The 11,463-nt window shown below is 40.8% G+C and overlaps 1 protein-coding gene across 2 annotated transcripts; it reads left to right on the forward strand.

Annotated features, from left to right (window-relative positions):
• The first annotated feature begins 5,433 nt into the window (after positions 1-5,433).
• On the forward strand, positions 5,434-9,746 carry LOC308310237 (uncharacterized protein). 2 transcript variants are annotated; one of them, XR_013963476.1, is made up of 5 exons: positions 6,189-6,466; positions 6,885-7,270; positions 7,493-7,576; positions 8,006-8,103; positions 9,261-9,746. XR_013963476.1 is itself a non-coding variant. In XM_080756466.1 (4 exons), the coding sequence occupies exons 3-4, from the start codon at positions 6,372-6,374 to the stop codon at positions 7,093-7,095; spliced, it is 306 nt and encodes a 101-aa protein (XP_080612592.1). In that variant the 5' UTR covers positions 5,434-5,532; positions 5,690-5,769; positions 6,183-6,371; the 3' UTR covers positions 7,096-7,170. The 2 variants fall into 2 exon arrangements, 1 of the variants encoding a protein (XP_080612592.1); XM_080756466.1 differs by lacking the exons at positions 7,493-7,576; positions 8,006-8,103; positions 9,261-9,746 and adding exons at positions 5,434-5,532; positions 5,690-5,769 and having other exon boundaries at positions 6,183-6,466; positions 6,885-7,170.
• The last annotated feature ends 1,717 nt before the right edge of the window (positions 9,747-11,463 follow it).

Here is an 11,463-nt window from a genome sequence, read left to right on the forward strand (position 1 = left end):
GGGTGCATGGGGTCATGTCCTTGTTGCTGGGGAGTGAATCATGAACCTGTGTGTGCATCACGGTCTCCCAGGGACACTGGGGAGTGAATCATGAACCTGTGTGTGCATCACGGTCTCCCAGGGATAGCCTACTCCTCCCGGAGTCTCTCTCATATGAAAAGAAGTGGCTGGTGTTCACCATGTGTATCTGAGGAGGTACTGTACTCTTCAACCCATTTCCTATTTATTCGGCATTTGAGCCACGGACCACCATTATTTTGTTGTTGTTGGAAATGGATAAGATTTTGTCCACAATTTCATGCGACAACAGGCATTGATGAAAATAACTATTATTCTGCATGATCTAATTGTGTAGACCGTAGACTTCTTGTAAATTAATGTAGCCGGCTGGAATTGAGCCTTTGGGGCCACCGTAGACTGGCTGCCCTGCCACTTCCTTGTCAATCAGTGGTGACTATTTAAAGGCCCTGCAGTCTAACAAACACAGGTTTCTTGGTGTTTGCTGTGGGTCCTGCAGAGATCATGTCTTAATTGTGTTTTTATCTGTCCCTGCCTTGGTGATCGAGTAACCTGATGGATAGATGTTATTTAGATGCCATCCTACAATATTTAATACAACAATTAAGTTTCGAAATCCGTTTTAAACCCATGTCCTGCTTTCCTTTTTAAATATGCTTTATTTAAATTATTCATGGCACTCATATTACATTGAGTTTTGCAGTACAGTAGTAAGGAATTGCAATACACACACAGAGTGTTGGTATCAGTTTTTCTGTCTTGAGTCCAGGGTTCTCTGTCTTTTCAGTTCAGTTACTATTTGTATGAAGACCACCTCTCCAGAGATGGCCCTCCTGATCGCTCCTGGTGTTCCAGATCTTATTGACCACAGTGCAAACCATAGCCCAATAGAAGTCTTGTTCCATAGCAGACATGTTTTTCATCAAAGACTCCATACAATACTGCATTATAAGTAACGTTAACCGATCTGTGGCATTTTCCCCCATACATCTCTAGACCTCTGACAGTCCACTAGCAGGTTCTCTATGGTTTCATCTGGGTTACAGTTTGCATCCAGGCATTTAACAGTTTTTACAGTTTTTACAAAACAACTCCATTTGACCTACTCCCTTAATGACATCCCTCTTTTTTATGGATATACTTTTACTACCAATGTTCTTTAAACATACCTGTTTTTGTTTTTCATCAAGATTTCTTTTTTTTCTAACTTGTATATATTGCCATTATAAGCTCATTTACAGGCAATTTGTTTAATTTGATAAGACATGTAATTTTTTCTCTCAGTTCATTTTGTTTTTCAGTGTTAAAGAGCAGAATAAGTGACATTACACTTTAACCCATTTTGTTATACGTTAGCTATTGAAAAATAGCAGATCTACAAGCTCATAGCTTGTAGAACTTGTAGGTCTGCTATTTTTGAAAAATCGTAAAAATGCGGCACAAATCTTTGAATAGGTATATCTTTCAGCAGAGCCGAAGAGTTATGATGATCGTCATGGGGGCTCCCCGGCAGCCCCGCCTCCCCGACTGATGTCCGACTAGCTCCCAGGCTATCTAGATTCCGTCTATCGCGATTCGCTGTAATGGCAGCTCTGCCAACAGAAAGAAAAGTACTTTATTATTTGTTTATTGAACCCTGCGCTCGTCTGTTTTTTGAGACCTTTATTTCGTTTATGTCTGGAGCCTGTTCTTGTTTTGTTTGCCCCGTTTATTTTGAAACCATTACACTCACACGACACAAACTCCTACCATAATATCAACCTGTTGCAGTGTGACAGTGTGACCCCACCCTGTCACTGTTTGCTGCTAGTGTACATGCCTTTCAGTAAGCGCGCACTGTTAGGACATGCAAAGACTACTAAGAAGCAGCAAACTGAACAAACACACACACACACACACACACACACACACACACACACACACACACACACACACACACACACACACACACACACACACACACACACACACACACACTGCTCTCTAGATTCCTGTCTCTTTAAGCAGCTGTACTCTATATTGGGCCAAACCAACTCCCCTTCCAGGGAGGGGGAGGATTGCCTGTCACAGAAGGACATCAAAGGATTAAAGGACTTTTGGGAAACCTAAAAAGACTTTAAAATAGAGCTACAAGCTCAACTGAAATGTGAATATGAATATAATGTATATGAATGTGTTTTGTGCCAAGCCAGGCAGAGTTGACATGTTGTGGATCATGTTGACCCCTATTCAGTTGGTCCAGTCTAGTGGGAGGGGCCATGGGGGGTATAAAGCTCAGAGACTGAATAGCCAAGTCAGTCTGTCTGCACACTCTGCTGCTGTTGGTCGGGGAAGGAGCTGTCTCTGAGGAGGTGATGTTATTTTGTTATTATTTAATACCATGGTTTACATAGATCTATTACTGTGATGTTTATTATGATATATATATATATATATATATATATATATATATATATATATATATATATATATATATATAGATTATAATTATTTAATGTACATTTGAAAAGGCTGGATTTATAAATACTTATGCTTATATCATATGATAATGATTTATTTGGAAATGAGTTTGATTTATGTGGTTATATATGATATGCAGTACTTTGTTTTGAATATATCTTTTTATTTCTATTTTGCAGACGTTTGGTCTCCTTTGTTATCACTTGTCTGTCACTTGGGGTTAATAAATCTTGCTTAAACTCTGCCCAACTGCGTAGCCGTGCCATCCGTTTGTTCATACTACCCTAGCCTCAGAGAGGGGTGTGACATGCAGTCATCATCAATCACCATCGACAAACGGCTACAAGTGAGTAAACTACAAGACGCCCAAGTCCCAAAGTGTGAGCACGTTGTTAAACCGTATATCTCTGGTGATAAAAGAAAGAAAGGCATATTGGCCCTACATTCAAGTTGAAATCTTTACTCTGATACGGACACAAGTATTGAAATTGGATCGATTGGAAGGATCTAACCATAATGGATGTGTCACGCTATTGAAGCTAATGAAATGAGCGATACCATACGGATGAATGAACGCGCAGAGCGCGACATTTAATGTGGATTGGAATTAATTGATGTCGCTATTAAGCAAGCTTTGTGCAACGCTAAGTTTGGATCTGGAAAATAAGCGCTGCTGTTGTATTTTAAATACGGACGTCATGTCACGTTTTACTGATGTCTGTAAATGAAGCGGATGAATTACTCCAGTATGAAAGAGGCCTGTCCGTGTGTTTGCTAATACAAAAACAGCTTAATTGATATAAGCATCAAAGCAATATTTTAAGTACTTTTTATTAGCAAGTGCATTCCATAGCGCTGGACCTGCGACGGGAACAGTTCCTATGTAGTAAAAGATTATATGAAAGAAATAAAATATTTAACTGGTTTATATTTTACAATTTTAGTTATAGATGGCAAGTATAATGTTAAGGAATATTTGTCTTATTAGCCAGAGATCCTTTTAAAATGTTTCTATTACTGTGAGTGATATGGTCAGCTTCTGATGTCTTTCTTTCTTTCTAGATGTAGATGACCGTAGATGCTGCTGGAACACTGAACCTGGTCTCCTGTGTGAACCACCCCATTATGGCTGCTATGTCCATGTGGACATTATGAGTGTTTGTATAGAGAGAAGCAAGTCGTTTCTTGCTGCTGCCAAAGTCAAATTGTGATATCTGTAGTGTTTAGTTCATGGCCACTTATGAGATGTAGATATAAGTACACCTGACTGGTGGGAATAGCCTTGTGATACATAGTGGTTGTGCTCTTTGGTTGTTAACAAAAGTAAACAAAATGCCACAAAATCACACAAATCAAGGGATGTCCGACAGTCCGTGTTGGATATTGTCCAACTCCTAATTGCCGATATCAACAGATACATATATATATATATATATATATATATATATATATTATATGCAGGCTTTTTCCAGTGGTGGAAACATAACTCAAACTTTTTACTTAAAAAAAGTAGGCAATACTGCAATATAGAAATACTCCGTTACAATTCAACATGTACTCGAGTAAAGGTACAAAGGTTTTGGTAGAAAATGTACTTAAAATACCAAAAGTAATTATTAATAATTACTCATTATGCAAAATGTCTCATCTAAAATGATCTAATCTCTCATCTCAAGATTTAAAATGTATAAAAATCATTTGAAAATGGCAGATCTACAAGCTCTCATGTGTCTTATTGTATTGTGAGCTTGTAGATGTTTTTAATGTAAAATAATAAATAAAGTAAAATTAAGTTATTAATTTTTAATGCCTTTATCGGCCGATAATATCGGACATCCCTAACAAAAACATATATCAAACGTGTCAATACATTTCAAAGAATGCCACAAGTGGCACTAAAACTTCACCAATAAATAAAGAAACATCCACATGTTCCATAAATTAAATGCCACAAAGGTTTGCCGAAAAAATGAAGAAATTACAAAAAAGTTTCTTAAACATCTTCTGCCGTATGTCCATAGAACTTCAGCTCTGTTGCAGCAAGCCAGTACAATGTGTCATTGTCTAGGTCACCTAAGCCACGATCACCATTCGGTGGCCGGTATTTGGGGCAAATGGTCATTACGTGTTCCACAGTCTGTAGTGGATCCTCGCATTCACAGTGGGCACTGTCCGAGATGTCCCACTTCTGCTTTGAGGGTTGTCCACTCCTTGCAGTGGAGGTGCTGGCAAAGAACATATTTGGGGTCCTCAATGTATTCCACTGGTCCCTCTGTCTTGCCTTCACCCAGGATGCCTTGGAGGTGTCAGCTGGTGTTGTGTGGAGCAGTTCCTGGGCCTGTGTGGCAAAGGGGCACAGTGACTTGAGGCACGTGTGCTGTGGCAAAGGTCGCCGTGACTTGGTGTGTGTGTGTGTGTTGTGGCAAACGGCACCGTGACTTGAGGCATGTGTGCTGTGGTGTCTCTGACGACCTTGTGGAGGAGATGGCTGGGATTCACTCAGCTGTGCCTTCTCAGTGAGGGCCAGCGTGGCTGCTTCTCGTCTGACCTCTGTTGGAGTGATTCCAGCGAGAACAGGCAGGCAGTTTGTTTGGGGTGGCCCATCCGGTGTTGAGGGCAGCATCCAGCTTCTTGACATGAGAGCTACGGCTCCAGACTGGGACACAGTAATCGGGTCGTCTGCATAGCCATACTTCACTGATGTTGTTGCAGGGAGGTCGTGGATGTAGCTGTTAGTGTTGAACAGCAGTTACTAGTTTATTTTCAAATAAATTTGTTTTTACTGTTTTGTGAAGCAACTTTGGGTACCTTGAAAAGTGCTATATAAATTGTATGTATTATAAAAAAACAGACAGACCCAGCAATTGTCGCCACACAGACATCACAAATTCCTATTGGCAGCAGCAACGATGTGCAAAGCCATTCATAGACTATAACCACCATGTATTCATTCCAGATGCTGCAAGGCTCAACCGGAGCCCCTACAGGTGGACATCTGCAGTTCTCGCTGTCCATGGATGAATCTGCATGGGGGGGCTGTGAAGGCGGCTCAAAGTAAGAAACCACTTAGACTTTTCCATTACTGTGAGTGGTATGGTCGGCTTCTGTTTTAAATGTTCTCTATACATTTTGTGTATGATGTGAAAGGACACAATGTACGTATATCTGGCTCTTGGTCACTTAAATTAATCTTTCGTTCTTTCTTTCTTAGGGTGGATGGGTCGTGGTAGACGTCGTGGAAGGACAGATCCGTTCCAAAGCTTCCCTCCTGGAGGACTTCTTCTGATCTGAGTAGGAATATTTCTTGTTGGGATGGATATCTGTTGTACTGTTATGGTACGAAGTATAGCATGGCAGTATGATTCCTCCTAGTGGCACTATTTACTACAGTCATCCAAATGTTTTAAATATTTTATGATAAATCTAAATGACACACAATAGTTTGAGAGTCAATATCTCATCTGCTTTTAGAAGCACTTGAATAAAAAATGACAAAAGATGTTGAGGACTGTACATGTGTTGATGCCTCCTAGTGGCACTGTGGTTGAATGTCTGTCAGCCTTCCAAGCTAATCAAAGTCTTAAAACCCCAGCATCCCTATTCTGGGGGGAGCGTTCAGCAAAAAATAGCAGATCTACAAGCTCACACCGCGTTGCAACGTGTTGTGAGCTTGTAGAGCTAATGCTTTCTTCTTTCTCTCTCAGGATGGAAATGGCAGACGCAGCTGAAGCCTCTAGAGATCTGCAGGTCTGTCCATGGATGGATGGGAGGACGGAGATCTGGGTAGACGTCGCTGGAACGCCACTGCTGGACAGGGTACACGCACACACACACATGCACACACAGAGCAAAGCTAATTTGGTGTGTTTTTTTTCTTTTCTTTCTTTGTTAGAATGGAGATATCGATAGACGAGCTGATGTTCCCGGACAGAGATCCGTTCCAAAGCTCCCCCCCCCCGGGGGCTTCCTCAGAGGACTCTGATGAGCTGTGAGTAGGAATAGTTATGGCTTGTTTCTGAGGATGGATAACTGCTTTTGTACTGTTATGGCACGAAGAATGGCATCATTTACTACAGTCATCCAAATGTTTTAAATATTTTATGATAAATCTAAATGACTCTGCACAATAGTTTGAGAGTCAATATCTCATCTGCTTTTAGAAGCACTTGAATAAAAAATGACAAAAGATGTTGAGGACTGTACATGTGTTGATGCCTCCTAGTGGCACTGTGGTTGAATGTCTGTCAGCCTTCCAAGCTAATCAAAGTCTTAATGACACTACCACTTCAACCCCAGCATCCCTATTCTGAGGGAGCGTTCAGCAAAAATAGCAGATCTACAAGCTCACACCGCGTTGCAACGTGTTGTGAGCTTGTAGAGCTAATGCTTTCTTCTTTCTCTCTCAGGATGGAAATGGCAGACGCAGCTGGAGCCTCTAGAGATCTGCAGGTCTGTCCATGGATGGATGGGAGGACGGAGATCTGGGTAGACGCTGGAGGACTTCGGACCTGGGCCTGGATGGATGGGAGGACAGAGGACGGAGATCTGGGTAGACGCTGGAGGACTTCGGACCTGGGCCTGGATGGATGGGAGGACAGAGGACGGAGATCTGGGTAGACGCTGGAGGACTTCCGACCTGGGCCTGGATGGATGGGAGGACAGAGGACGGAGATCTGTGTAGACGCTGGAGGACTTCGGACCTGGGCCTGGATGGATGGGAGGACAGAGGACGGAGATCTGGGTAGACGCTGGAGGACTTCGGAGAGGAACTCAACATATACGAACCGCTTCGGTGAGGAACTCGACAGTACGAACCGCTTTAGGGTTGGGGCTTTTTTATAGGCTTTATAGTAAAAAGCCAATAATCGTCCGTTGCCGATAATCGGTCAATCCCTATTCTTAAACGTTACTGTAAGTGCATGTGTATGTTGTGACAGGACACACACCCACACACACAGCAAAGCTAATTTGGGGTGCGTGTGTGTCTGTCTGTCTGTCTTTCGTTCTTTGTTAGAATGGAGATCTCAGCCGATGCCCGAGATCCGAAGCTTTCCTGTTTCCGCTGAGGACTTCTGGGAGGCTCGGATGGAGCTGGAAGGTTCGGTAGACATCACTGGAACCCGTTTAGGCCTGTCGGAATTTGAGGTTTTATAATGGCCGATTTAATTGTTTCTCAAATAAATTACTAGTAACAATTTAATTGCGTCATAACATAACATTCTAAATAAAACTTTGGCTTTTGTAGGCTTTGTAAACAAAAAGCTGCACATGGCATAATTCAACAACTTTATACACTAAAAGAGAAGAAAATTACAAAGTGACACGTTTAGAGCTTGTAGATCGGTTGCTTCCATTATTTCTTTAAAATGTTTGACAATATATGAACATTTTCAACATGGAGACGATTATGACTAATCTCTAAAAAGGTATCTCAAATACTTGGCGATTAGGTAATTGTGACAGGCCTAAATCCTTCTAGTTGTGTTTTTTTATATCATGTTCTGTAATCAGTTAGGGTTGACTATAGACTTTTTTTAGGAACAAGATCATCATGCCGGTGAAGAGCACGTTTCTAGCCGATGGAGCAACTATTTCTGATCACCTTTGGAGTTACATCACAGCAAGGTAACTATACAACACACGCACACACTATGATCATGACATGACATCAGCTTGTGACTGCAACTTGTTCCTGTTCGCAGATGACTCGGCACTGCTAGTCTCGGACAGGAACAAACTGCAGGTTGAAAAGGCCCTCAGCTCTGAACTCGGTAGAATCTGCACCTGGCTCGCTGATAACAAACTATCTTTACACCTGGGAAAAACTGAATCCATTCTCTTTGGATCTAATAGTAATCTCAGCAAGGCAAATGGCTTCTTGGTTAGAGTTGGTGACAATGTTATCACACGTAAAGATGAAATTACCTACCTAGGTTCCATCCTGGAGGCTAATCTTTCCGGTGATAAAATGGCCACCAACGTAATCAAAAAAGTCAACCAAAGAACAAGATTCCTTTACAGGATCTCCTCACTGGTCAACAAAAACACCTTGAAGACCTTAACAGGAGCCCTCGTACAAGGTTTCTTTGACTATGCATGTACCACAGCACCTCAAAGGCCCTTAAAACTAGGCTCCAGACCTCCCAAAACAAACTGGTCAGGCTCCTACTTGGCCTCACCCCCCGAACCTACCTCACTCCTGCCCACTTTGACAGGCTGGAATGGCTTAGGGTCGACGACAGAGTACAGCATCTTGCAATGGGTCTGGTCCACAAGATTCGATACACCACCAAGATACCCATGTACCTGTCTAGATACTTCCTTTATGTTAACGAAGTCCACACCCACAACACCAGAGGGAGTGCAACGAACCATGTACAACCCTGATTCGGCACAAACAAGGGACTAAATTATTTTCACTCCTATGCCACCAAAATGTGGAACGCCCTACCAACAGTCATTAAGACATGTGACTCCCTTTTTCCCCTCACTGTATACGTTTATTTTCCCTTTTTACCTCCTTTATGATGAATTCCTGTTCTGTTCTTTGACTATATAGAAGTGTCTTATTTGTACGTCTCTAAATGTTTTGAAGAATTGAACATGGTGGACCCTCTTGTAAACAAGTGTAATGCTTAATTGGGTCGTCCACTTGCAGTTAACAGTCTTTGTATTGAGTTTGTGCTTGACATGTACTGTAATTCTGCAAACTGTTAATAAATATTTCAATCAATATTGTTTTATGAACAAAGTAGTAATGAGCATTTCTTTCTTTTCTTTAGGACGTTGCTGGTCTCCTGTGTGGCTCCATCTGGAGGTCACCAGGGTTCTGAGTCACTCAGATCCTGACTGGTAGTGGTGATATGTAGATGTGATCAATCAGGGCTCTTTGAAAATAATAAACAATAAAATAATAAACCAATATAAATAACTAGATCATAATGTAAATAAATGGATAAAACGAACGATAAAAAAATAGATTATAGTAAATTAAAATGGTAATGTAAATTAAAATAGTAAATAAAATTAGTAATACATAAAATAAAATTAGTAATAGCATAGTAATGGATAAAATCAATATAATTAGTAATATAGACAATAATACATAAAATAAATTAAATTATCAATATAGTAATGCATAAAATTAGTAATAACAGTAATACATAAAATAAATAAATGCATAAAAAATAAAATTAGTAATAACAGTAATACATCAAATAAATACAATTAGTAATATAGTTATACATAAAATTAGTAATAACATAGTAATACATCAAATAAATACAATTAGTAATATAGTTATACATAAAATTAGTAATAACATAGTAATATATAAAATACAATTAATACATAAAATAAATTCAATTACTTTGTGTTATAGAATGACTTAAACAAACAAACACAAATATCAATCACATCTACATATCACAACCAGGCTATATTGCCAGCAGGCAGGTGGACTGTAGACTCACTACAGCTGTCACAATGTGATATACTTTGTTTTGACCCAACTGGCCTCCAAGGAGAGGCGAGCATGGAGCCGGACATCTGATGATACACGAGAGAAGACGCCATAGTCAAAAAAAATTGTAATAAAAGTAATATGTTTTATGTTGATTGTAATTTATGCATGATGCCATATATCTGTAAATATTCATTATTTTCTTGTTAATAAATTATTGCATTTATACCCGGGTGTCCGTTATGTGTCCATTACCCTTAGATCGCGCCGCTGTGGATTTATTTATTTCCCAAATGGTCTAAAAATTAGTTATTTAGCACTTTTACCAATGAATTGGCCTATACACAGACAACGACTGATTAGCCTATTTTGGACGATATGGGTCTTTTCTCTCGAGTCAGTCTCACTATAGTCTGTGTAGATTACCCGGCGGTGTTGCTGCCCCTCCCGGGAGTCGCGGCTCATGGCTCTTCACAGACGGCACAGAGACAGCAGTCACTCCGCTGAACGTGTCAGTGTTGCTGCAGTGGTGTGAACTGTGAACCGTGCGGGCACTGGTGGTGGTGCTGAGTTCTGACAGCCGAGTCACAGCTTCTTCTTCTGAATTACTTTATCTTTGTCTTGGAAAATACATTTTGCGTTTTGCTGTCTCCCAAAACAAACCAGCGCGCGCTACTGTTTGCTACAAAGCGACTGGAAGCGGACAAGCTTTACAGACATACCAATAGTAGCCAATCATATGCTGATTAGGCCAGTTGCTGTATAGCCTACCTACCCGATCACCAGGGACCAACAACACACACACACACACACACACACACACACACACACAATAGCCTTCTATATAATGCTGCGCACATATATATATTTAAAAAAAATACCCAGCATAATTTTTGGGAAGGCTAAGCCTTCCCTAGCCTTATACACACCCGCCGCCTATGGGCACTGTACTGTAGGCATATAATACCTGGCTAGGTGAAAACAAAAGAAACCTGATTAGCATTTGAGTACTTTTAACACCTCTGAACAGCCGGCGGAGAGGTTCACATTTTCGGAATTTTGCGACAGAGTCACAGAGGGTCAATAATTCCCAGAAAATCTGTAATGTTAATATAAAATGTCCACGAAAATCTTCATGGGGGCTAAAAGGGGCTATTTAATTCTTCATGGGGGCTACAGCCCCATAGCCCCCACAGACTCGACGTCGTTGTCTTTCAGAACGTTTTTTTTATTTCGCCGTCAGGCCTGAATGGGTTAATGAAAGTGGGTATTTGACATGAATGAATGTCAAATAAACATTTGAATTCAAAGTCAAATTTCATTGCTCATACTCATCATTGTAGAAAACCACCACTCGGCTGAGACTAGTGGGGTGGAACCGGAGCTGATCTAGCCTGGGCACCATTTCATTTCGGTATATGATACGAGAGGGAGCGGATGATATGGTTACGTCATGTTGTAGTATTGTTTTGTAGTCGCCAGACTACAAAAGCTACAGGCTACGAGAGCTTTTATTAAGAGGG

The sequence above is a fragment of the Protomyctophum bolini genome, assembly GCF_963924005.1.
Source record: "Protomyctophum bolini genome assembly, chromosome: 22".
Lineage (NCBI taxonomy): Eukaryota > Metazoa > Chordata > Actinopteri > Myctophiformes > Myctophidae > Protomyctophum > Protomyctophum bolini.